Source organism: Alligator mississippiensis, chromosome 2 (genome assembly GCF_030867095.1).
Source record: "Alligator mississippiensis isolate rAllMis1 chromosome 2, rAllMis1, whole genome shotgun sequence".
NCBI classification, from domain to species: domain Eukaryota; kingdom Metazoa; phylum Chordata; order Crocodylia; family Alligatoridae; genus Alligator; species Alligator mississippiensis.
Window position 1 is genome coordinate 58,910,608 of NC_081825.1, and position 26,221 is coordinate 58,936,828.

General features: G+C 39.9%; 1 protein-coding gene across 1 annotated transcript in view; it reads right to left on the bottom strand.

The window, feature by feature from the left end:
* SCFD2 (sec1 family domain containing 2) overlaps positions 1 to 26,221 on the bottom strand; it is a 422,902-nt gene that overhangs the window by 279,578 nt on the left and 117,103 nt on the right. The window contains exon 4 of the mRNA XM_014594977.3: positions 7,787 to 7,962. Within this exon, the coding sequence (XP_014450463.1) occupies positions 7,787 to 7,962 (176 nt within the window). The remainder of the gene's footprint in view (positions 1 to 7,786; positions 7,963 to 26,221) is intronic.

The following is a 26,221-nucleotide window of genomic DNA, read 5'->3' on the forward strand; positions in this document are numbered from 1 at the left end:
GAGGGGAGAAAGGGGAAGCAAACTTGTTGGCACCCACCAGTCTATTATTATTGGGAAATCAGGGGAGCATGCTGCACACACAGCAAGACTATCCACATCCCCAAAAGTCTATGAACTAACAAGTTACATAGTAGAAAATAGTTAAGGGCATTTTAGTTGGTACTTAGGGTTAATCACAATAAGTCTGCACATTTTATCCTTGTCAACATCAGATTTTCAGTATAATGAATTATTTAATTTTGTTAATGTGTTTTAAACCATGCTACTTGAGTTAAATATACAGAAGCTTGCAAACTGCATTAAATTATTCAGCATCAAGTAGCAAAAGCATCAGAAGAATTGGAATCAGATCCAAGGAGTACTGTACTCCTATTCTACGATCAAAGCAATTTCTGTGGACTTTTGTAGCACGTTACACAAAATGATGGCACTGCAGGTACAATTATTGTGTGTCCCATTTTACAGCAAAAAAACCAAACCAAACAAATGTTATATACAGTGATGTTGTGATAAAAAAGCTGGTGAAGTGAAGTTTGGTAGTATTTATTTAGGATTTCCTTGCTGTGGGCATTTGAGATTTAAATGTAAGGTTATTTCAGTTTAATAGTTCTGCTGTGCTGAATTTTACATTTCTAACCGTAAGTTTAGCCAAAGCTATTATAACAGAAGAGAATGACCTCATCCTAAAGAGGATACTCCCTTTCAAAAAAAATGTCAAAACAGCTGCTTGATTTCAGGATCTCTGGTCTGCCGTGAACTTCTGATAATAAAAAGTATGCTCTTTGTAAGAACTAACACAAAAATATAGCAATATAATGCGGGACAAGAGTTTTTTATTTTTTTCCCAGTTTCGTTTATTTTGCAAGCATTATGGGCACTGACCCCCCCAAAACAAACAAACAAACAAACAAACAAACAAACAAATAAATAAAAAATTGTACTTGACTGGAAGAGGAAAGGCATTAAGTTTGACCCAACTACCCAGTATTTGTATAGACTGGGTGCTTCAGCAGGGCTTTTTGGCATTTATCTAATAGCTGATCCAATCAGCTATTAGATAACAGCACCAAAAAGCCCCAATGAAGTGTGTGATCTGTATAGATATTGAGTGAGCCAGGTCAAACTAATGCGATACCTCTTCTGGGCATGTGCTATGCTCTGTGCAGCAGCATACAGAACTGAAAGTAAAGCCGTTTTTTTTCATGTCTGTAAACAGCCTATACTGTTAAATGGTATGGAAGATTTATGAGGATAACTAGGTATTGACAAAAGCCCCTCTTTTCAACTCAATTAATTCAAATCTCAGGTGAGAAATAGTGTTTTAAATCCACTTTACTAGAAATGAAATTGAAAAATAAAATCCGCATTAGATAAGTCTGGCTCAAGAGAAAGTATGAAGAATATCCTAGCCTGTCATACAAAAGCCAGTAGGTTACAGGTATATATTTAACTTGCTAGCCAACAGAAATGGTGCTAAGAATACAATGTTTTCAGTTCTTAAAATGTCACTGATTTTAAGCCAAAGTTTCAAGCCATACTACCTTTTTCTAAATGTTGCTCTAAATCTGAAATATAGCAAAAATTTTTTTTAAAATCTTTCTAGACTATATACCGTCTTCGCAGAAATTGTTCTATGTTACTCTAGAGAAAGATTCTACCAAACTTAAACTGAATAATCCTGAGCTCTCTGTTGACCCACTAAAATACCTGGGACTGCTCATACACTATGTAGCATGGATCATGTACTAACAGTACTATGTAGCATGAATCCGGGTGGTAGATCTTGGCCACTAATGCGTGTTTTAGAACAGTCAGCAGCAGAATGACAGAAGGGCACTGTCCATAAAAAAGGATGGAGCTAGATGGTCTTTTCAGAGATGTGACTAGGCTAGTAGTTTGCAGCAGGCCTGTACGAGTTATGCCACCCACTTTACTCTATTTGCTGCTACTGCTGGTGGGTATTTTTATGTTGAAATTAGAGACAGAATTTCCTGTTCCTGAAAGTGTGTTTTAAAAAAACCAACAAGCTAAATGTCACCTATTTCTGTCTGAATCCCTCACTGTGCACATTGTCTTAAGCTCTGTCAAGTGCTCTTCCTCTGTGTTTTGCATTTCATTTGCCTTTGCTGCTTAATATTGTAGAGAAATAATTATAAAGAGAACGAGGAATATGCCTGAACCCAGAATAAAGTTGGGACAGATAATATTTTCTTCCTCTTTCCCCCATATCTCCCTTAATTCCAAACCTTAACCTAAAAAGAAAGGAAGCAACAGAGGGGGAGTCATAGGCATCTCCATGGAAGTGCTTCACATTACCTCTCACCCAACTTACCAGCCTTATAGGAGGACTGGAAAGAGAACTCATATAGTGTAGCAGAAAGCCCCCTTTTCCTCTTGCCTGCATTTGCTCTCCCCTCTTTGGATACGTTTCTCTTTTTCTACCTTTTCTTCCTTCCTCTCTCTTTCACTTTAAGATAAGGAATTGTGTTTTAAAATTTGTGTGCGTGCATTTTGCATCTCCCCTTGTATTCTGGTATTTTTATCTATTTGTGTGCCGTGGCATTTGTAACTTATATTTTATACTCCTCACCTTTCAACTTTCAACTGAATGTGTTTAGTTTCAAAAGTAAATTATACATTGTAACAATGTTAACAAGGGCAGGAATCAAACTGCCCTTCCCTGTATCAGGCTGGCCCCTGAAAGAGCGAGTGAATCAGTGATTGAATGTGTAACGTGACTGAATGTGTAACATAGTAGCAGACAGTAATTAACACCTGGAAGCTGCAGATCAACCAAGGGAAGAACTCAATAGAAGACAATGTAACAACTGGGAAATCTCTAAACGTCACTGATCAAGGGCTAGAAGCCCTGGCCTGAGTTAATCAACGTCAGGGACCAACTTTTGCGCTGAATATCTCCAGATCGACCACTCCCAGAGCCCTATTCTAAATTCATCAACGGACTCCCAAACCTGCACATTCATGCGGACGACCCCTGGGGCTGACAGATGCCATCCAGTAGCCACCGAGGGGGGGGGAAGTCCCATGAGGGTCAATGACCCCTGGATTGGACAAACCTGAAAACTGGGGAGTCACCAAAGTCTGCCAGGGACAGATAAAAGGCAGTGAAAAGTGACCCTCAGTGGCGCCCTCTTGATCTCCAACTCGACCAGACCTGTCCAGCCAGAAGGACCAGCCGGTGACCCCCTTCTGGAGGATAACACCACGCTGAAAGAAGCCTCGACTGGCCATCGATGGCAGACTCCAGCGCTTGTAAAATAGGTATACCTGACTCTGTAGCTTGCTACTGTGTGTGTGTGTGTGTGTATGTGTGTGCATGTGTGTGTGTGTGGGGACCAGCCCCAAGGTTTATGATTTAACTCATTACAGTGTTTCAATCCACCTAATAAACTAGAATTTTAAGGATCCCGAGTTGGACATTTGTAGCGGACTCTCTTTGCTTTGCTTCTAAGATACGGTTTCAATTCCCAGTACTTACAATTCCTAGCACATACATATGTATAGCTATTCAAACCTGGTTGAGGCACTACCTGCAGTAAAAGCAGCATAAGAAGGAGGGCGTGGGGGGAAGTCCCCCTGACAGCGTCAGTAGTTATAAACTGTGATGTCGCAGGTATATTGCCGTAACGATGCACTCCCTCGTTATAGTGCATTGCTATGGCGATGCAGCGAGCAAAAATAACAGTGCTGCCAGCATGGTGCAGTATGGGCTGTTCCTGCACCATCATTAAGTACTTTCAAAAGAAAGAACTGTGACAGTGCAGTCTACTAAATGACAGTGCAGTACACCATAGGGGCACATGTAGATACACCAAGTATGCTTTACCTTGGTTTGACCCAGGAGCTTCATCTTTTTTCCCCATAAGAAATCTCATCAGACCCTGATTCTATTCTTTTAAGAAAACCAGCTTTCACAAACAACAGGGGCTAAATTCATCCCTGGAGTAAGCATAGAACTGCCTCAACTTTGTAGAGATTAAGAATTTACACCAAAGATGAGGTTGGCCTATAGATGTATGTACTTATGATGAAGACATAAGTACATGCCTAACCAAAGATACTGGAAACCTAAACATATCAGTTAAGCATTTTAATCCTTAAAAATAGGCTGCCCCTTCCCAGCATTTCTTAGAACAAAAGAAGTTGCAACAAAAAGTGATGACAATGAGGAATATAACTGGAGGAACAGATTAATAAATGAAATAGATGATCTTGTATAATGTTGTATGCCAGAAAAATGGTTTTCTGAAAAGCATGAAATGCTGAACAGAGAACCAGTGAGACTAGTCACGCAGATTCAATTAAGAGGGACATTCCAGCAGTCCATAAATTATTCCTTCTAGGAATCTGAAGATACTAACATTATTTGGTTCTTAAGCTATCTTCTTTGGTATCAGCTGAAGGATCTGGCACATACTGACCCATGAAAAATCTAGAGACAATTTGTAGGTCACAGCTAATTTATATTTTTCCATAATGCCATGTACAAATAACCTGTCTTTTTGTACACCCACTGATATATCCCTATTTCTATTGATGGAACACTGGCTCAATTTTAAATTTTAGGAACCATTATCAACTGTACAGGCCTGTGGCCAACAACTCTACCAGGTGAATTTCTGAATAGCCCAGTCCTTAGAAAAGGCTATGGCATCAACTCTTAAGTAGGACTGTTGTGTACAGCATTGTGTCAACTATACTGCATATTTACATTTTCAAACTCATAGAACCATAGAAAATTAGGATTGGAAGGGTCCCCAGGAGGTCATCTAGTCTAACCCCCTTTTCAAAATAAGACCAGCCCAAATACATCATTCCAGCCAAGGCTTTGTGTAGCCTGGTCTTAAAACCTCCAAGGATGGAGGTTCTACCACCTCTCTGGGTAACCTGTTGCAGTGCTTTACCACTCTCCTCATGAGAAAGTTGTCCTAATATCTAAGTTAAACTTCCCTTGGTGCATCTTGAGATCACTGGTCCTTATTCTGTTATCTGCCACCACTGAAAACAGACTAGCTCCATTTCCTTTAAAACCCCCCTTCAGGTACTTGAAGATTGCTATTAAATCCCCCCTCAGTCTTCTCTTCTGCAGACTAAATAAACGCAGTTCCCTCAACCTCTCCTCAGAAGTCATGTGCCCCAGCCCCCTCATCATTTTCACTGCCCTCCATTGGGCTCTCTCCAATTTCTGAACATCCTTTCTGTAGTGTGGGGCCCAAAACTGAACACAGTACTCCAGATGTGGCCTCACCAGTGTGGAATAGAGGGGAATAATTACTTCTTTCAATCTGCTGGCAACACTCCTACTAATGCAGCTCAGTATGCTGTTAAGCCATCTCTGTAACAAGGGCACACTGTTGGCTCATATTCAGCTCATTGTCCATTGTAACCCTCAGGTCCTTTTCTGCAGAGATGCTGCTTAGCAAGTCAACCCCCAGCCTGTACCAGTACATGGCATTGCTCCATCCTAAGGGCAGGACTTTGCACTTGTCCTTATTGAACCTCATGGGATTTACTTTGGACTAATCCTCCAATTTGTCTAGGTCTCTCTGAATCTTAGCCCTACTCTCCAGTGTATCAACTACTTCCCCCAGCTTGGTGTCATCTGCAAACTTGCTGAGGTTGCACTCCAACCCATCTTCTAGGCTGTTGATGAAGATACTAAACAAAACTGACTCCAGGACCAACCCCTGGGGCACTCCACTTGATACTGCCAGCTAGACATCAAGCCATTGATTACTACCCTTTGAGCCTCGCGATCCAGCTGCTTCTCTAACCAGAAAATGATGTGCAAGTTAAAAAAAAATTATAATAGTACCCCTGAAGTTTTCTGGCTCTCCTCGGAGATCTTTTCCAAAAAGTCCTTGTCAACAGACAGGAGGACAATCCATGTACTCCACAAAGATAACTATATTTTAGTCTCTCTCTCTCTCCAGAATAATGCAGCTATATTATGGATTGCGTAATTCAAAATAATTGTTGTTTGAACTACAGAAAATGAATACATGTTTAAACAGAACTTAGAGCCAAGGGCAAGAAAGTCTGGTTTGGCTGAAATGTTTATCTTATGACGCACTGAAGATAGTGGGTATAGTAAAAAATGGTTATGACAGCATTTGTTATACATTTTTTTTATGTAACATATATTTTAAAAGTGCTTGTGTTCTTAACTGTTTTTTTGATCCTGCTGAAAGAGATTGCCTAAAAAAGCTATATTGCTCTATATAAACAATACATGCTAAGATGCTAAGCTTGCATCTTTATTTTAGTTCTTAAACCTTACTGTTTTTAAGATGGAGCTTAGCAAATTTCAGAATGGAATTATATGACATGGTTGTCAAACAGCAGGAGACTGGATTGAATGACAGAGGAGCTCTCTTCCAGTTATATGCTCTATGCTCATAGATTAAAAAGTGAAGATGTAGGATAGTCTCAATTATACTTTATTCAAGACAAGCTACTTTATAGGATTATATATAGTATTAAATACTTCAAAGGCACAATTAATGTTGTATTCAAATGTTAAGAAAAGTGAATGGTTTGATAAGATGTTACCATGCACTTGTCCATGTAAATTAAGTTTTGGATTTATACTGTTTAGGATACATTTAAAATTTGTTGACTGTAATGCAATGGCAATCTACATGAACTGGCATTTTCAGAAAAAAGAAGCTGGATAAAAAGTCTTCATTACCAAAAAGGTGTTGTTCCTCCCTCCTCCTTTTTTTTGTTTTTGTATGTAGAAACAAAACAGGAGCTACTTGAGGTTGACAATACCCTGCCTTCCTTGCCAAGGGCTGATCTTGCTGAGCTACATCATGGTTACAATTTCAGAGATGTCTCCACTGGATCTTACAGTGAGATAGCTATCTTTAAGAATGTGAGTTAGCTAACAGTCTTTCTTGGTGTCCCAAGACACATTGTGACAACTTCCATTGATGCTGAATAGGATATACAGACTCAATGAAGTTTGTATTTTTAGCGAAGTCCTGCTCACAAGCTAAGCTGGATAGAGTCTACTGACTGTATCACCTGTTTTTAATTTTCATAACAGAAATTCAATTTGTGATTTAAACTACATGTTGGCAAGAGGGTGACAACTAGCAGCAGCTGGAAGATGTTGTGGCTGTATGGGTAACAGCAGTTGGTCAATCTCTTGTATGGTATTTTTGCTTCCTAACATCCCATCTATTCAGCAAATTGCCCAAGCTTACATTCACATAAAAATATGTCATTTATCTCTGGAAGTCATTTCTGAATTAGATTTTTCCATGATCAACCAAAAGCAATTAATATCCATTGTAAAACTCAATGATCCTAATTTGTATCCTACCTAAAAATATGTTAACACAGGGGCTTTCAACCTTTTTTAAGAAGTGTACCCCCTCTCTGCCCACCCCGGGCCCTGCTCCTGGGAAGCAATGGCACAGGGTGGTGGGTGGCGACACTCTGTCCTCGCCCACCCGTACCCCCTAGCCCCTTTTCTAAGTACAACCCCTGTGTTAACGTCTTGCAGTTTGCTATGCATATAATATTCCACACCCAATTCAGATAACTGTATGCATCTTCTCAAATGTTCAATTTACTGTGCATAAAATTATCATCTAAAAAAAAGTTTGGGATATGTTATTACAATCTATAATGTGACAATATAAATTTACATAAAAGTTAATTACAAAAAAAAGTGATAAAAAGCTTTAAAACTACCTATCTTACGACAGCATTCTTAATTTGATATAAAGTTAAATAGGTTCATTCAATAGCATACCTGCAAAAGTAACCTTTCAAAAGCTAGGAAGTTGTCCCATTTGGCATTCTTGGGATGTTTTAAAGTCTGGATTGTAGCTAGCACAAGCTGTAGAAGTCCACAATGGTTCTCAAGAGCTTTGAAATTATTTTTGAAAAGCTGGATGTAGGAGCTAAGCTGTTCTGGGGTGACTCTGCCTGTAAAAACAAACAAACAAACAGGACATATTACCAAATATTCCATGACCAGGAACAGCCAGGTTATAAAGCCTGATCCTGTCACAATCAATAGGAGCTTGAAGTTGCATTATGGTAGTATGTTTGGACTCCAACAGAAATCACTTCATTCTTGACCAAAGACTTCAGAGATAGAATATGGTGAATAGTTAACAGGATACAGAGGGGGTCCTTACTCCCCAGCTTGTAGGCCAGATCATCCTGTTGTGCCATGATATCCAGCCCACAGGCTTGATAAAAACTTGGCAGTATGGGAGTGCTGGCAGCACTAATGGCTGCTATCTGGCTGTCATATTTCCAAACTCATGCAAAGCCCCTGTGCACTGGATAGCATAGCCATACATGCTAACTGGGGCACTCAGGGCTGAGTGGAGGGGGTGTGAGATCCAATCCAGGCATGTAGAACTGCGGTTGTATGGGACCTGGTCTGGGCACACAGTGAGGGGCAGAGCTGTGACTGCATGGGACCTGATCCAAGCGCACAGGGCTGGTCGCGCAGGGTCAGTTCTGGGTAAACAGGAGCTTGTCAAGGCAGTGCAGAGCCAATCTGGGTGTGCAGGAGCTGCCCAAGGAAGCATGTGGCCAATCTGGGTGTGCAGGGGCTGGCTGGAGGCAACAGAAGGCCCAATCCAGCAGCATGGGCCCAGATGGAAGAGGTGCAGGCTGCAGCATTCAGGTTGCAGACCAGCCCTGCACCATTCATTCAGCTCAAGAGACCAAAAGAGTGAGCACCACTGGCATACAGTGATTATTGATAGTGGGTATTGGCAACCTGTAGCTTGGTCAGAAATTACATCCGGCTGCACAGCTGGGACATCAGCAGCAGTTCAGCAGTAGGGGAAGTGGCATTTGGGTCAAAAGCTTGTCTGTTACAATTCAGCAGCAGGACAACTAGCAGCAGCCAGATCATAAGCACTAATTTGGCCCTCCACTCCTAAAAGTGCTTTATAGCAATTGCCAACAAGAAGTGTAAGCTCACCTTCTGTCATTTGGATCTGCAGGTAAGCTACTATACCATGTGTCTCTCAAACACTATGTTTGTGAAAAGCAGAATGGAAACTTTAGTGACCACAAGTGGTTGGCTACTGAGCCATACATCATACCCATGACACTGCACCCTTTAGCTGCACAGTCCTTCCCCCATGCACCAGCACCCTGCTAGGACAGAGAGAAAAATGCAACATACTGAGTGCATTTACATGTGCACTTAACTGCACAGTTGACTAATTAGGTCTGCAATAAAGCATCAGCATCTACATGCGAGTCCCTATTAGGGCACAGTAAATAAACTAACTCCACTGTGGGATAGTACTGGCTGGGACTACAGCGAAGTTATTTAGTGCACCAAAACACATATGTAGACAGTGACTGGGGCTGGCTGGGATACAAGGGTGCTACAACATGGGCGCTGCCTGTTAGCTAGCTCTGCACTGTAGCATCTTCATGCCCCAGCCAGCTCCTCCATAGCACAATGAGCTGAGGTGAAGCAGCTTTGGGCTGGCAGGCTGAGCCCCGGGCTTCCTGCCAGCCAGGGCTCTTCCACCCCAGTTCAACATGCTGCAGTCCCAGGTGCATCTGTAAATGCTACACCCAGGCACAACAAACTCCACTGCAAACTGCACCAGAGTTTACTGCTTATTTCACATGTAGATACACTCACTGGGCACATCCACACATGTGGGCATGTGCACTTGCAGCAGCTCAAACCGTAGCGGCACAAATCTGTGCCAGAGATTTGTACCTCGGTATACATGCCTAAACATGTGCTTTGGTGTGGGGCAAATTGTGCCACTTGGGGCAAACTGACCCTGCTCAGCTCCTCCTGGATCTTCAGCTAGGGGGAGCTACAGCCTGTATAAAAAGCTGCCCTAGCGAGCAGTTCAGGGCTACTTGCCCTCAAGAGCTTCTGAGGCCCAGTCAGTTGGCATCTGGGAACACTAACCCCTTGTGCCAGCTGGACTTTGAGATGCTGCAACAGGCATGTGTCAGCTCATCTGGGCACGCCCACTGAGTCATCAACGCGAGGAGTAAGAGTGGGTTTTTTTGAGACATGCCCAAAAGCTTGTCTAACAATTTTTCCAACTATTCAGTTGGTCCAATAAAAGATATTACCAAAAACCTTGCATCTCATATATTTCCTGGACAATCACAGCTACAGCAACAGTCAAACTCTGAGTCACTTATGTCATTTCTCAAAATATTTCTCATAAGGAAATCCCCCTGGCTTTTCTCAGTTGGTGAATGCTAAAAAGATCACTGCAGAGCACCATGTGATACCCAGTAGTATATAAGTTTCTGCCCAGAAAGAGCAGAGTGAGATTCATCAAGCTGATCTAGCTACTAAATGTATATATGAAGAATTTTAATGATATACTTAATCCTAAAACAAATAATCATTTCATAAAGTATTAACCATATAAACCATGTCACTCAGTAAGCCTGTTTAAAGAATACCCAACCTTCCAAGTAGGTGCAAGGCAGGGGTGTCAAACACATCGCCTGCAGGCCAGACCTGGCCCAGAGAGCCTTGCCATCTGGCCCTCGGTGAAGCCCCTGGGTCTGATTGGTCACACATGGGGCATGGTGCATGCCTGGAGCACGGGGTCAGTCCGCAGGCCAGATCCCACACAACTCATTTGGCCCCTGGTACAAGAGAAGGACCTAGTACCCAGGGCTCATTATTATACTGTTAACTTTTGTTTTTCTTTTTGCACTCTATGAGGAAGGGCTATGATACCTGGTCTACACTAGGAAAATTACTCCTTGTTGAAAACAGGTGTCACCAAAGCTCAAAACTGAATTATGCTGAACACTACATGTTGAACTGGGTCTATGGACCAAGAAAACCATGTGTAGAACCATTTAATGATTTCCAGACATTTTCTTCAGCAAAGAGTAATCTTTCTAGCATAAGTCAGGCCAAAAAGTGGCTTTGCCTGGGAAGGTTTTATAAATGTTTATTTTATCATTACTATTTTCTTCATTTAAAAAGAAAAAAAGCTTTCTGCCTGCAACCACATTTTTTATTTTTTCATTTCATTAGTTTATGGGGCTATGCACTTCTTTTCTCCTCTTCAAAATAACATGAAAAAATGTCCTATTAACTTCACTGATTCTGGAGATACATTAGGAGAATTGTATCTTTAAAATATGGAAAGGCACTAAACAAAATAAAAAAATACAAACTTTTTATAGGAAATTTATCCGGAAGCATCAAAGAAAGAAGTCAGCAAATTAACACATAAATCAAGCTGACAATGCTTTAGAGGGACTAAGCTGACAAAAGGCTTCTACATTTCATCCACATAGGCTAAAACAGCAGCCACAGCCAGATGTGTTTTTAGACTAAACATTGGAGCATTTAGTCGTGTTTTATTTCCTTGAAAGCTGTGTCAGGCAGATTTACATGGTGATTTGAAAATGTCAGCCTATCATGCTTTACCCCATACCTTTGATAATAAATGCACTTTTACCCGTTAGACTTCATGATATATAGTAGCATATTCCAAATCTGATAACTTATTATAGGTGAGAAAATGAAACTGCAAGTTCTTACCTCTCAACAAAAATGGTCAAATGAAGAGCTTATCAAGATCTCTGATTTTAAATTTAGAAAAAGAATTGCATTTAATTCTCCAGTATTCCTTACACAAGTGAATCCAAATGTATTACTGGTCTGTCCCTTCAAGATCCACTCAACATTATTTTTGATAAACAAAAAATATCTCAGCAAGTATATTAAAAAGAAAGTTGTACAGCACACTACAGTCTAAGATGAGACTGGTAAGCATCCATTGACTTAAACTACACCAAGTTTCACCTTCAATAGTTACCACTATCATCATTTTGCTGGGCTGCTTTAATCTTCCTGATCTAACAACTGGGATAAGGAGTAGAACTCAAACCAAAAAAGTCTATACAGAAATCCTTTTTCCCAATCATCCAATGATCCAGCTAATGAAACTGCGAAATGGGAAGGAAAGGAGAGAGGATGGCTAAACCCAGCAATCAAGCTCTCTTCACTACATCCAAAGTCTTTGGAACACTCACTGCGGGAGAAACTCAGTATGAAAAGGTCCAGCACAAGACCTGTGGAGTAAACCCTATTTCTCAAACTGGGGTACACAAAGCTCTAGAGGGGACACAACAGGAAAAAATAATTAAATCCTTAAGCATACACTTTTCTCTATAAAGAAAGTCAGGAGAAAGATATCTAAGGCTAAGTACAGACATTCAAAAAGCCCGAAGCTGAATCAATTCAATCTTCGCAGGTTATTCTAAGCTGCGTAGATTGAACAGATAAGCAAGTGAACAGACATTCACTTTTGATTCTGGAAATGCAGCCACATGTCTGCAGTAGACCAGAAGAGAGGTGGGGGGATTGCTAGGGCACACCTCCTTACTTGGCTGGAGCAGACAGCTTGGGCCAAAGCCAGCCCACACACCCTGGGGGAAGGGGGTCTTGCAGGGGAGGTGCAAAATCCTGGGATGCTGGAGGACTGTGAGTTAACTTGAATCTGGATGGGATCTGGGACAGAAGTTCAATAAACCAATTTAACTTAAATCAGTTAAATTCAATATTACATCCATCCAGGTTTACGTTAAACCATTTTGGTCATTTTGAAATAAGTTTATGTGCACCGAACTTCTGTTGTGTTACAGATTTGAACCAGCTTCCGAACACTTATACCTGTTTGTGTGTCTGTAGCCTAAATGTTGAGTTTAAGGCTTTTTAAACATAGTATAACAGTTCATGTACTGTATTATGGGCTTGAACATGAAGGAATCTGTTGATTGCAAAAGACTGGCAAAGTCAACACATGCACTGGTACCTGGTTTCCAAAAACAGGAAATCCAATTATGTATTTCATAAGATTAAATTCCAATTACCATCCTAATTAAGCATCTTGATGCAGAACAGGAGCTCAACATATGTAACAAATAAGCAATATATTTACCATTTTCTACCACACTAAAACTGTAAAATTGGAAAGAATCTGAAAATACTAAACTAAAGAATTGCTTAAATATACCTAGGTTATAGTGTACCCTGCTAGAATGGAAAACAAGATGTTTCAAAGGCAGGTTAAAGGGTCAACCTTACTGCACAGTGACATGTTTTAATAGTTGCACCAGCCAATGAGAATGGACACTTCTTAAAAAAACCCTGAAGTACAAGTAAAAAAGTGTATTAAAAGAGACTGTTCTTCACTACAGTAAGTTATTTCTGATGAAAATTAATAATTAGATTAAATCCCAATCCAGCAGTAAAAATACTCTATGAAATTTAAGATTTCTTCAGAAAATACAAAATAATAAAGAAAGCTCAGCCTCAATCTATCTGCCTCTAAATATCTTTGAAGGAAAAAATAGTCATGCAATGTGCCCCAAAAGTTAACCAATACAGGTTCTATCAGAGCTCTGGGGAAATGCAAATCCAATGAGAGAAACCTTTTTGGCAACCGTTTCTGCTGTTTGAAGTGAAGAAGCACCAGATTGATAACTTCCACATCCAGCCATTTCACAAACAATACGAGACAAAGTAAGAAGCTGGTTAGCAAAAGCAAAAGCATTGAGAAATGGGGTTTTGCTGCAGTAGAGAATGAGTGGAAGAAAGGGACAGAAAGAAAAAATGGTGGCAAGGTAGGAGAGAATAGCAGCTATTACCTGAAAAAAAGAGAAGTTGACGATGGAGATAGCTAGGTACTGGTACCTGAAAAAAGAACAAGGAAGTGGCGAAAGAATAAACTCAGGATGCTCTGCGCGCAGAAGTTGAAATGGGACCAAAAAATAATAAAGAATGTTTTAGTGGAAGTCTATAGTAGGCTCCCAGGGTCAGGTTTGAGTGTGGACAAAAATCTATGTACTCTTATTAAATGAATACTCCCAGGAATTGTATCATTATGGGAAACTAACCTCCCATACACATTTCTTCATCAAAGAGCCTCTGGACTAATAAAAAGAGATGCTATTAGATTTGGTTTTGGTAAGAACTGAGGGTATTATTGAAAGCTGGCCCTACTAGCCTTGTAGGAAGTGCATTCAACTTAAATTAAAATGGAAGGATAAATAAAAATAGGTCTGCGAGTAAGACTTTCCATTTCAAAATTGCAGACTTTGAGAAATTAAGGGATCTAGTCAGTTGAATGCAAAAGCTCAGTGACTTGAATGTATAAGAAGCTTGGAATTTCTTTGAGCTTAAAATATAAAAATGATCTAGAACTTGTGACTCAATGCAATTTGAAGTAAAGGGAGATAGAACTTGTAGGGAAAGACATCAAGACCTACCTCTATGAACGAACTACCTCCAAAAGGATATTGATAGTAAACAGAGAACCATTAAATGATGGGTAAAAGGACAGATCATCCAAGAAAGCGACATGTAAGGATAAAGTAAGAATTCCCAGAAGCAGCTAGATTTTACACTGGAAATTAAAACAAATAGCAAGAAGTTCTATTACCATATACATTAAAAAATATACCAAGAAGTGGAGCTACCATGTAGTGAGAGGAGGTAAAGAATAAAGACAATCTAGGTATGGCCTCAACCCTAACAGATTATTTTGCCTCAGTTTTCAATAAAGATGCTGTTGTTGAACATATGAACAAAGGCTGGCTAACAGAAACAAGGGTAAGGAAATGGAAATGACCACATGCACAGTGGAAGCAAAATTCAGAATCTCAATGGACTCAAGTGGTACCAGATAACCTGTAACACAGAATTTTGAAAGAACTTGTACAAGAAATCACAGGTGTAGTAGCAAAGATGTTAATAACTCTATCCAGAATAGCAAATATAGTGCCTATATTTAAGAAAAGGGAGAAAAGTTGATCTAGGTAAACAATGATCCATTAGTATTCAAGGCTTTATTACACGTTTTGAAGGTAAAAGAAAAATGGAATTAAATGCAACATAGGTTCAAAGGTAGATCGTGCTACATATATCTGATATATTTGGTAAGATAACCTATTTTTGAAGCAAAGAAAACAAAGTAGAGATAATCTATCCATACTGTAGTGAGTTGCAAAATAATATCACCAGGGTATCAAACTCATCTGAACCTGTGAGCTAGATGAGGGGCAGAGGGCCAGCCCATAGGCCAGATCAGGCCCACAGACTGCCCCTCCCCATGCCAGAGCCAATGCACAGGGCCTATCTGGCATGGGTGCTGCAAACAGCACGCACTCCAGACTGGCCCCATTTGTGTGCTGGTTGAGGGGCATGGAGCTGGTCTGTAGGCCCAGTGCAGGTACTGCATGCAGTACTGAACCTGGACAAGTCACATGTGCAGCATGAATGCTGCCTGCAGTGGTGCAAGATTGGCTCTGGCACTTCATACAGCATGTAGGGCCAGGACCAATCTGAAATCTGATCAGTGTCCACTCATTCTTACCAGCTGTAGTGATTGGTTGGTTCGCAATACAATGTGGTAGTAATGCGACTGTTGCTAAACTTCACAGTGGTGTCCAAAAATGAATATGCTGGGAGAATCTTCAAGAGTCAGTTTGATGAAGAGTGGAAGTTGTTAAAGTCCTGACGGAATTTCTCTAAAGATTCTTACTGTATGTCCGATGAAGTTTTCATTGATGTACCTTAGCCTTACTAGGGGGGATGAGAGGGCACCTGTGGAGGAAGGGAACTTCAAGGTCTGTCACAAAGATATATGCATATATTTGGGGAGCTATGCATGTGCCGATGGTAGTGCTATTCATACAGGGAGTCTCCAGATAAGAAATAGTCATGTGAGGACAAAATAGGAGGATCCAATGGAAACAGAAGCAGCGTCATGTTGGTGTACAGAGGTGCGACATCACTGGTAGCTAATAGTGTTTGCTGGAAAATTGCCAATGGAACCTAGTTTCTTCAGGAAACCTGTGGTATCCTTCAGATAGCTGACAGCACTTGACTGTGAGCATTTGTCTACCTGGAAAGGTCAGAGAAGGCATTGTTACTTTCAGTGCCCCGATTTTTGCCTTTTCATAAGAGGTAGAGCAGTCATTACCCTTGGAGCAATTGCTTTTATTGTTGGAATACTTGTATGCATTTCTGATGATCCATATAAACAACTTCATCCTCAACTGTGAAGCTACAGTTTTGCTCACACCCCTCTGCAAAAAAATTATGTAAGCCTCAAGGTGGCTGGAATGAAAACGAACAACTTCTAACCAACTGTTCCGCCTTATCCTCAGTGAAGGTGGTATTGCAGACCCTTCACTTGGAGGTACTGATGAAACCATGCCTTGTGGATGAGACAGTCAGTAAAGACATTTTTACTCATTACACAGTTCCTTCTCCATTTTTCACTAAACTGAACAAATGTGCTAAGTGACATGCACTGCATTCAGAAACAGTGCACGTAATATTTCATTTCTATGTTTTTATCATACATACAACACTGTCAGGAACAAAAGCAGAAATTTTATAAAAAAGAGCCCCATGTTTCTGAATTTTTCCTACAACTGCCTGACTCACTAAGTTTACAGGGTTTGTTTGTTTGTTTTTTTTAAATGTGGTTGATTATAAGAGCCGTAAGTTCCTAGATAGTCTTCCCAGAGGCTGTGAAACAGTCTGTAAAAGAATAAACATGGCAGTGCTACAATATTCAACACACAGCAGCTTTGAGCATCTGTCGTCTTGTCTGCAAGACTGAACCCAAGAAAATCTTTCCAAAGTGTTAAGGTCATGTATATACCTTTGAAAATGTTTTCATATGTATATTTTTCATGACTGATCTCAAACAGAAACAGCACCATTGTTTTCCAAAGAGCTCAGACAAAGTAGAACATTTGCAGCGCAGAAAGCCCCTGTACAATAGCAAACTTTTCTACTGTGCACTTGTCCTTCAGTTGGCTGCATTTTGTACTTTATCCATTTTTCTACTGCAGATCCAACTGTTTGAAGCTACCATTTATATAACACACTCTTAAAATATCGGTCACTAACTCCTTTCATTTAAAATCCCCAAGGATACTGTATCAAGCCACCGCTCACATTAAATAGACCCTTCCTTCTCCTGAACATGTATATTTTTGACTTTGCTCACCCCTGCTGCAGTCATTTTGTGCTTTGTTTTCACTCCACAGGGCTTACCCACCTCCCTTCTTTAGTACAAATATCACTGCCTGAGTTACACTGCTACATGTACAAGCTTCTTGCAAGCTTCCAACAGCAAAACAACGAGATGGAGAGACCCAATGATTTCATTTGACTTCAAACATGACATGACCTAGCATTTTATATAAAATAAATAGGGACCTACTTAATTCGTAGTCAGACAAAGGAATTTTCATTGCTTGGTTGTAGCATGAAGAGCTGATTTCACAGGCATTTCCCAGTGGCTCCGCCCTTCACTGATGATTGGCAGAGACCCAAGGGAGGAGATAAGGGGGCGGCCACTGTTTTGGCTGCTGGCTGCCTTTGGTGTTGCCCCACAAGCCAGTGCCTCCCAGGCAGCCTGCAAGGCAGGAAAGACTACTGGCTCACACTATTTTTTCTTAAGTTGATTTTGCAGACAGTCATGGATTTCGCAATTTCTGTAAAATCTGCAAAATCACAAATTAAGTCTGTCCCTAGAAATAAAGGATCCACCAAATTACATGCATGTTTAACCTAATTGCAAAATCTCACAGTTCATTCAATTTCCAGGAATCACCTGACTGCCACAAAGCAATGGGCTTACTCCTAGTTATAGACTAGCTATTAACCCACTACAGATTCACTTGTAGTGGTGCCCTGACTACCTTTCCTTACTATGAAGATCAGTCCTCGATGCAAAGGCCTGAGGCACACAGATAGGAAAAGTGGGAGAAATTTGGAACTTTTCAAATTAAAAAAAATTTAGAGATATTGGTCACATGCAAGAATATGAAGAAACTAACAAAGTAGAAATGGACAACAGATGCACAGTTTTAAATTTGAATCTGAAATTGAAGCATCTTCAATCACGTCAAAATGCATAATTGACTTGTATAACAGAAGTCCAGTTCATATCTTGAAAGATGAACTAAAAACCTTGTGTGAAAAGCAAATCATGTTCCACAGGTTGATTTTTTCTGCCTAAGACAAGACTTAGGTAATGTCTTTTCTGATGTACATATAGGCATAATTTCAAGAAGGTGATTATTCTCCAAGACTGATTTAGTGCTAAAAGTGACATGTTTTTTAAATTCAGGATCCCAAAGGAGCAAGTTTTCCTTTGCACCGGGATTTATGGATAAATGAGGTGTCTGAAGAGCAAAGGTCAAAAATTTCAGTGAAAATACATATAATCCTTATTTTTGATACTCACACCTTGTTAATTGCCTCTATAGGGACAAAAAAACAAGTGAAGAGGGGAGTAAGTGTTGCAAGAAATAAAGTACTTAAGTGGACACTTTCATAGGGGCTCAGATCCTGCCAAATACACACATCTTTGAACTTTGTTCAGTTTTACAGAAGACATCTGAACTTTATTGGCCAAGTGCTGGTGTACATTTATGGAGGTCCATGTTCAAGGCAGGACAGAGCTGTGGATCATCAAATGAAATGTTCTCTCCACCCATTCTCTTATGAATACATAGCTACCTTGTCCAGTAGCTTGTCTCCAACAGTGTCTAGTGCCAGATACACTCTAGGAAGGTATAAACCTCATCTGGGAGAGGGATTATTTTTTGTAAAATTAATGAGACCAATTTAGGTCAAGTATTTTCTTGTAGGCAATGCAATTTCCAGATGTTGTTCATATTCAGGAATACATAAACATGCTTTTGCGTTTCCTAGGAAGCTTCAATTATGTCCTTTAACAACATGCATTGGTGGAAAAAAAAATTAGCATTTTGTGTTGATTTCAGAAGCCATCCTGCTCTTAGGTTGTTGAAGAAAGAAGAGTGCAAACTACCTTGTAATTATTTTAAAAGAGAAAGGTAGTCCAGGGCTGGGCTCTTGTCAGACCTTTGCTGAACAACCTCAACCTTTGCAAAAGTTTAGTTCTGGCTCTGAATGGTCCTGAATAATTTGGATAAAGCTTTTACAGTCTCATTTCTGGTAGAGTATGACTCAGACCTCCTCTGGACTCATGGGCAAACTATCAAATCCTTGATCACGTGTAAAGTTTTTTATTTGACTGTCATCTCCTTCAGATGGGGGATACAGCCAGAGGTAAATCACTGGGAGACAATAAAAAGTATGGTAGTTCTAAGCCAATACTACCTTCCTACTGGGAAACTCAGGTCAGAAGCAGTCTCTCAAATATGTCACAGGAAAGACATTAGAACAGTCATCGCACGGTAAACCTACCTTCCTTCAGAAAGGTTCCGACTGGCAGCAGTGTCGAGGGAGTTTTTGCCTCAGCCTACTCTATCCCCAAAGGGCCCAGAAAGATAACATGTTTTTATCCAGTATAATTGCATTACATCTGTGTAAAAACACCCCTACACAGGATAATTTCATACCAATCCAGTGGAAAAATTACTTTCAGAATAATCACCAGTTAAGGTGCAGTTTATCTGCATCCATCCCATGGCAGTCATTTGCAAAATGCAAGTGTAATAATGGCTACCATGCAAGTTACCTCTGGAGAGCACAGTCCATTTCTGACCCTGGTGTAGTTTCTACTGGATTACAAAAAACTGATGTAAACTATACCAGGGTATGTATACATCTGTCTATGCCCTTGGTAGGAGGGCATATATGCTCTTCTTCCTGCCCAGACCTCAGCCAAACTGTACTTTCCATTCTGAATGCAAGGCACAGGTGTCTGATAGGGCTGTGTGAAGCTTCAGTAGCCGATTTGATTTGGAGGAGATTTGGCCCGATTCAGGCTGAATCAGAAGCCTCCAAATCGATTCAGAGATTTGGGTGGTCCTTGCTCACCACCACAGAGAGCTGGACCTAGGCTCCATGCAAGTAAGTACGGAGCGGGGGGGAGTGGGGAGCTGGAGGAGGGGGCTGTACCAATATACTACCTGCTGCCTCCCCTGCCCCCAGTTATTTTGTTCTTTTCTGGAAACTTACTATATCTGTTATTTGATTTTTGTGATAACGAGATCAGAAATTACCAGGTTAATCAAAGTGGATGCATAGTTAAAATTCAAATGACAAAACAATGGTCAAGATTTTCAAATTCAAGTGCCTAAGTCTAGTGTCTGTGAACTTTGAATATTAAAGTGGCCTGATCAGCAAAATTTCTGTGCCCACTACCACTTCCTTTTTGACTGCCAAATCATATGTGTGAGAGAAGAGACATTTATAAGGTCAGATCACATGCCCATCAATCCAGCGTCCTGTCTAATGGTGGCAGACTGTTGACGCTGAGGGGGAGGGTGAACAGAGCACATCCAAAATTTTCCACCCCCTGCTCCCCTCCCATGGCAGTTTCCACATTCAGAGACTTAGGGATTTCTGATTCAGAGATTTCACCCTTTGTACCATATTAAGCACCTACTGATGGATCTTTCCTCCACCAACGTCCAATCCCTTTTTTAACTGGGTTAAACTATCAAGCCTCCACAAAACATCTTGTGGCAACAAGTTCTACAACTTAATTATATACAGTGTGAAAATGAACTTCCTTTATTTTTTAGTTTTAAATCTACTACCTAATTTATTTTTATCTTACGTTTCTAGTTCTAGTATTCTAATGTAATAAAGGACGTAGTCCATCGGTCTATCTGTCCATAATGCTCTTGGAGTACTGTGATTGGTTACTGAAACAACCTCCCCCCCCAGCCCTGCTCCTTGGAGGTGGCATCAGCAGGGGGGTGCTGGCAGAGGGGGACAGAGGGGAAAGCAGGGCAAGCTTCCCTCCCCCAGCTCCTGGGAGGTGGTGGCATGGGGGGGGTGGTTAGGGTTAGGAAGCTTCCCCTCTGTCCTTGCCCGCCACGTTCTTGACAGGCAATTCGCTAGTTTTGAAATGTTTTGGTAAACCTTCATCATCCTCTCTCAAGCATCTCTTTTTTTAAGCTGAAAACCCTATTCTATTAAGCCTCTCCTCACATGGAAGCTCCTTCATAAGCCTAATCATCCTTGCTGCCCTTCTCTGTACATGTTCTTTTATACCCTTTCCGAGGTGGGGAAAACCAAAACTGCACACGGGGTTCAAGATATGGATGCATCATAGCTTTATAAAGGGAACAATGGCACTTTTGATTTTGTTTATGATCTCCTTCTTTGTAATTCCTAACACCTTATTTGTCTTTTGACTGCTGCTGACAGAGATGCCAAGTAAGTGGGGGCCGCAAGGCTGTGGCCCCCCTCAGGAAGAGGGCTGTCTCTTGAAATATGTAAAACTTTCCACACGTCCATCATCTTAGGCCACCCTTGGCAAAAATAAAAGATGGCGCCTGTGGCTGCTGAACTCTGACATGTGGTTTTTGGAATTCTTGTAGACAGTTTGCCAAGATCTCTTTTCTGTGTGATAACAGTTAATGTACAGATCATCAAAGGGGAATGTAGATTTTGGGTTATTTCTCCCCATGTGCATCACTTCCCACTAATCAATACTGAATTTTATCTGCATTTTCTTTCACTTTCATTCAATTCGCAAGTTGTTTTTGTAGTTCTTTAGAGTTCCACTTTGGTGTTTGTCATGTTGAGTAGCAGCACAATTTCAGATTTGAACATCTTCAGGATTCCAGGGTGAATGTCATCAGGTCTTGGAGGTTTGTTACTGCTTAGGTTATCAATTTCCTCTAAAATATCCTTTACTGACTTCAGTTTGGGTCAATTCTGTGGATTTGTCCTCTTAGCATAACCATTCTTACCCTGGTGCTTCTTTAACAAAACTATACTGCTGCTGCTTCAGGAAGTAGTATGTATAGAGTTTACTCAAGTAAATTCTGGATGGTGCCGTTTTGTACTGACATAGCACTATACCGAGCAGCTAAGTAATATAGCTAGAGTAGCTAGATTAGTTCCTGTTTTGGCTAGATTACTTCTAGTTCCTGAAGTTGTGCATATCATTTTGCAGATGTTAAGATGGGCATCAGGATTAAAAAGCTTGTGAGCCACTGATATATAACATGGAATTTTTAACTTAATTATAATTTGCAGAACCCTCAGAGTCTGAACATTTAGCTGTTAATTCAACATTGGGTAGCTTTGTAGATCTGTCAAAAATAGCCTTCTAAATTGGGGTGTATGTCTTAAGTGGGGAAGCTGATTTTCTGCCATAAACAGAAGCAAGGGGGTGATGACTCTTGTTACTGTTTCTTTCCTTCTCTTTCCTCTACCCATCACACAGACAGAAGGGTAGACTCCAGCAGGGGCAGATTCAGGTAGGTGTACTGGTACAGTCACAACCTGCTTTGATTCTTACTGCATCCAAAGTTTAAAATCAACTGCCTGACAGAAGTAGTAACATTTCTATTCAGGCATCACTGAGGGAGCCAACTGACTTCATGAATCATTATAAATCTACCTGTTAACTGCTCTTCACTTTACAGGTGTTAACAATCCTCTCATTTTTAATGCATTTGATGTTCTACTAATCAAGCTATCCTTTGTTAGGGAATTCTCCTTTGTTAGCTACTCCAGGTCTTGTTCTTTCTATATCAAATCCTACAGACTTTTATTTCTTTTTCAAAATCCTTTATTTGTTCATGGGGTCCAGGCTTCAGCAACAGTTTCAGTTTTTGGCTTAGCACCCAGAGCTGCTTACAATCCAGCTGCAAAAGGGTTAAAACAGTACTCTCTGCCTGCATAGGAAAGAGAAGGTGAGTGAGTGGAAGATTAGGCTCAGTCTATGTTCTGTTCAGGCAACAATGGGGAAAAAATCTCCTTTTCTTCATTCTGCCCTTGCAAAAACCAGGTGTATCTTACTTGAGGGTGTGTGTGCTACGCGAGAAAATACGGCGTCTTCCATGTGTCAACCACATGGTAGAAACACTCCATGAGCATACACTTGATTATTCTGTTTGCACTTTCTGACATATTATTTATCTCATATACTTTTAAGTTTACAATACAGATTAGTAAACTGTTCTTTAATCATCATGACTATTGTCAATGGTTTATACACACTATTTAAACCACAAATTAGCTCCATTTGGTGCACTAGCAAAATGCAGATATCAGCTTCATCATACTGTCCATTTGTTACACAGCGAATTTTTCCATCTTACAAACAAGGGTAAAATAAAAGCAATGTTCAAAAGGATTTAACTTACTTTTGATGAACAAGCAAGGGAAAAAGAAAAATTTACTTTGTGTTTACAGTGTTATTGCATCTCTTTCAACACAGACCAGCACTTCTCTTCTGAATGTTGCACAACTATTTCCTAATCATTAAGCCCAGTGTCATCAACAGGTTTTGTTTAGAGGTATGCATACTTTGTTTCCATGTAGCACCACATTTTGTTTTCTGTTTTGTTGTTCACATATTTTGTTTTCTGTTTGAAGTTGGCTAGTGAGTAATCAGATTCTGGAAGAGGTCTCTGAGTCTTGAAGTAATTCATTTTGTCTCATGATTATATCATTTATTTGAATATACAAGCTACAGTTACTGCAATACAGCAAAGATTCCAGTCACTTAAAAATTAGTGTTTTTGGGTCCCTTCTGTAGCAAACCAATGGTAGTGATGTGAAAGCTTGTAGATAACAGTGCTTTTTAAAGTTAATTGTTCCTTCTGTTTGATTAATTTTAGTTTTATTTAGCTAGGGGAATTTTTAAAAATACTTTTGGCAGCAGTCAGGAAGTGTATAATTGGGTAATTATGCCAACATAATCCATATTCTGAATTACTTTTATATAAATATTCATTATACATATTTGTACTTTGTATTTTTCTCACAGGAGGTGGCTTGGTCACGTTTTGCCTCTCTACTGTCTGAAAATGAACGCCTGAGATTACCTTAATAAGTCATATGATGACCTAGATAGTTATTACCCTTTCATAAACACTGAAAAGTGTAATTTTAACATTAATACGTTGAAACTGCACACTTCTGATAATCTGTAATCATACCTGTCATTATTATTATTAGTAAGCAATCTACGTAAGTGTTCATGTACTCATCCCACCAAATCATTTTCTTCTCATTTTAATTCATTCAAAGAAAATGGTCTTAATGCATTTTAAAAAACATTAAAGCATATGAAATCATGCTGAAAGATCATGGATGTTCACTGGTATATTAAATTTCCCTGTAAAAAACAATTTTAAACAGTACATAAATGATGTAAAATAAGGGAAACTTACTGAAGGTCTACAGAATTTTATTTTATTTTATTAGTAGGCAAAGAGACTAAGATGAAGTTGATATGCAATGCAAACAGTGCATTATCAAAGAACAAGAATTAAAACATGGTATTTTTGTAGTATTCCTGCAAGATCAACACACTCCTGTTTTCTTTTACATTTTCAGAATTATCTTTAAACTATAATCAGAACCAGACATACAAAAGGGACTTAGCCGTGAGTTCAAGTTTAAGTGTTTGGGTTTTCTGTCTACACCAAAAATTTAGATTAAAAATGTGCTGTATCCAAAAGTTGCAGACACACAAAAAGACTATTGTCAGCAAACTCTCTTGTTAAAAGTAACAGTAAAGGTAGCCAAATATTACTGTATCCATGTGCCAACTATAATTTAATCAAAGATAACATACTACCAGCATATTACTCTGGTTTACATCACCGCATGGGATTCTGTCCCCCACATCCATCTGCTAACGTTTTTATAGCAGTAAAGTGCAAGGCAAATGAGCTATGAGACGCACTGCAACATGCCTTACAATTTCATTAGGGCTTGAACTGTTACCCACCTTATACCACTGAGAGAATACAGCATGGACTATACTGTTGAATGAAAAAAGGTAAGACTGAGCTATGGAGCAGAGAGCTTAATGCCCTCTGAAATAGTTTCCCCTACGATCTATTATTTCTGCAAAAATGCTAAGCTGCAGAATAAAACTACCATGCTACATTACATGCAGGTTATAATGCAAATTGTACATCTAGAAACTTGTGGAAAAATACATTTTCACAGATCATCTGAATATATGAAAATAGACCATAATAATATCTCCACTTCCAAGGAAAATGAACATAGAGAAATGACTATGAGAAAGCTTAAGAACAACTGAATGATGACTGGTCCTCTAGATATGATTGCCAAAGACAGTACCAATATCAACCTACAATTATAATAACTTTTTTAATATGAGGGGCCAAATTTTGCTCTTACTTTTGCTTCTAAAATGACATTCAGCCTATGTTGCTTTATAGAACCTCTAATTTTCAAAATTCATACCTTCCTAAAAAAACCAAACTGAACCATCTTAGCCTCTGATTCATTACCTCTGTCGAAGTGTTGTTGCTAAAAACCCATTTTGGTTCATATAATTTCACTTACAAATAAAATTCACATTACCCACCTAAACCTCCTTTGCTAAACTGGGTAATCCCTCTTTAATCACCTCCAATGACCGACATCGGTTTCCCCATTAACAGAACTCAATGGCATGGCTCATGGCTCTCTAAGGACTGGTTCAGGTGAAAGATGAACATTTTAAGGAACTTTTCAAATAGGAAAAGTAATTATACAGGTATTCTGATCAACATTCAAACTACGTACAAACATTCAAGAAGTCCAAGGCAGAATCAATCTAAGTTATGTGGTTTTCTGTAAGTGGCATAGTTTAGATTGGCTGTTAACAGAACACACATTTGCCCTTTTGGGGGGAAGGAGAGGAGGCAAACCTTATACCAGGTTCTGCCATTTTTAAACCAGTCTATTTATACCAAACTTCTGTTCTATTGCAGGTTAAATTGGTTTCCATTCACTTACCTGGGTAAAAGTGTAATGTCTGCACCTGGCCTCACTGTCTCAATGGAACAGGTTTTCAGATCCAATGCTGTATGTCAGCTATTGCTGACTTCAACATAAGGTTTCCATGAAAAAAAGTCTGCAAAGTACGGGCCAAAACTGGTGCTCTGCCTTCAAACAACATCTAATACTAGAATAATAGAATCATAGAAAATTAGGGTTGGAAGGGACCTTAGGAGGTCATCTAGTCCAACCCCCTGCTCAAGGCAGAACCGTCCCCAAGTAGATCATCCCACCAAAGCTTTGCCTAGCCAGGTCTTAAAAACCTCCAATGATGGAGATTCCACCAGCTCTCTAGGTAACCTGTTCCAGTGTTTTACTACCCTCCTACTGAGAAAATTCTTTTTAATATCTAACCTAAAAACTTGCCTTGCTGCAACTTGACACTGTTGCTCCTTGTTCTGTCATCTGCCACCA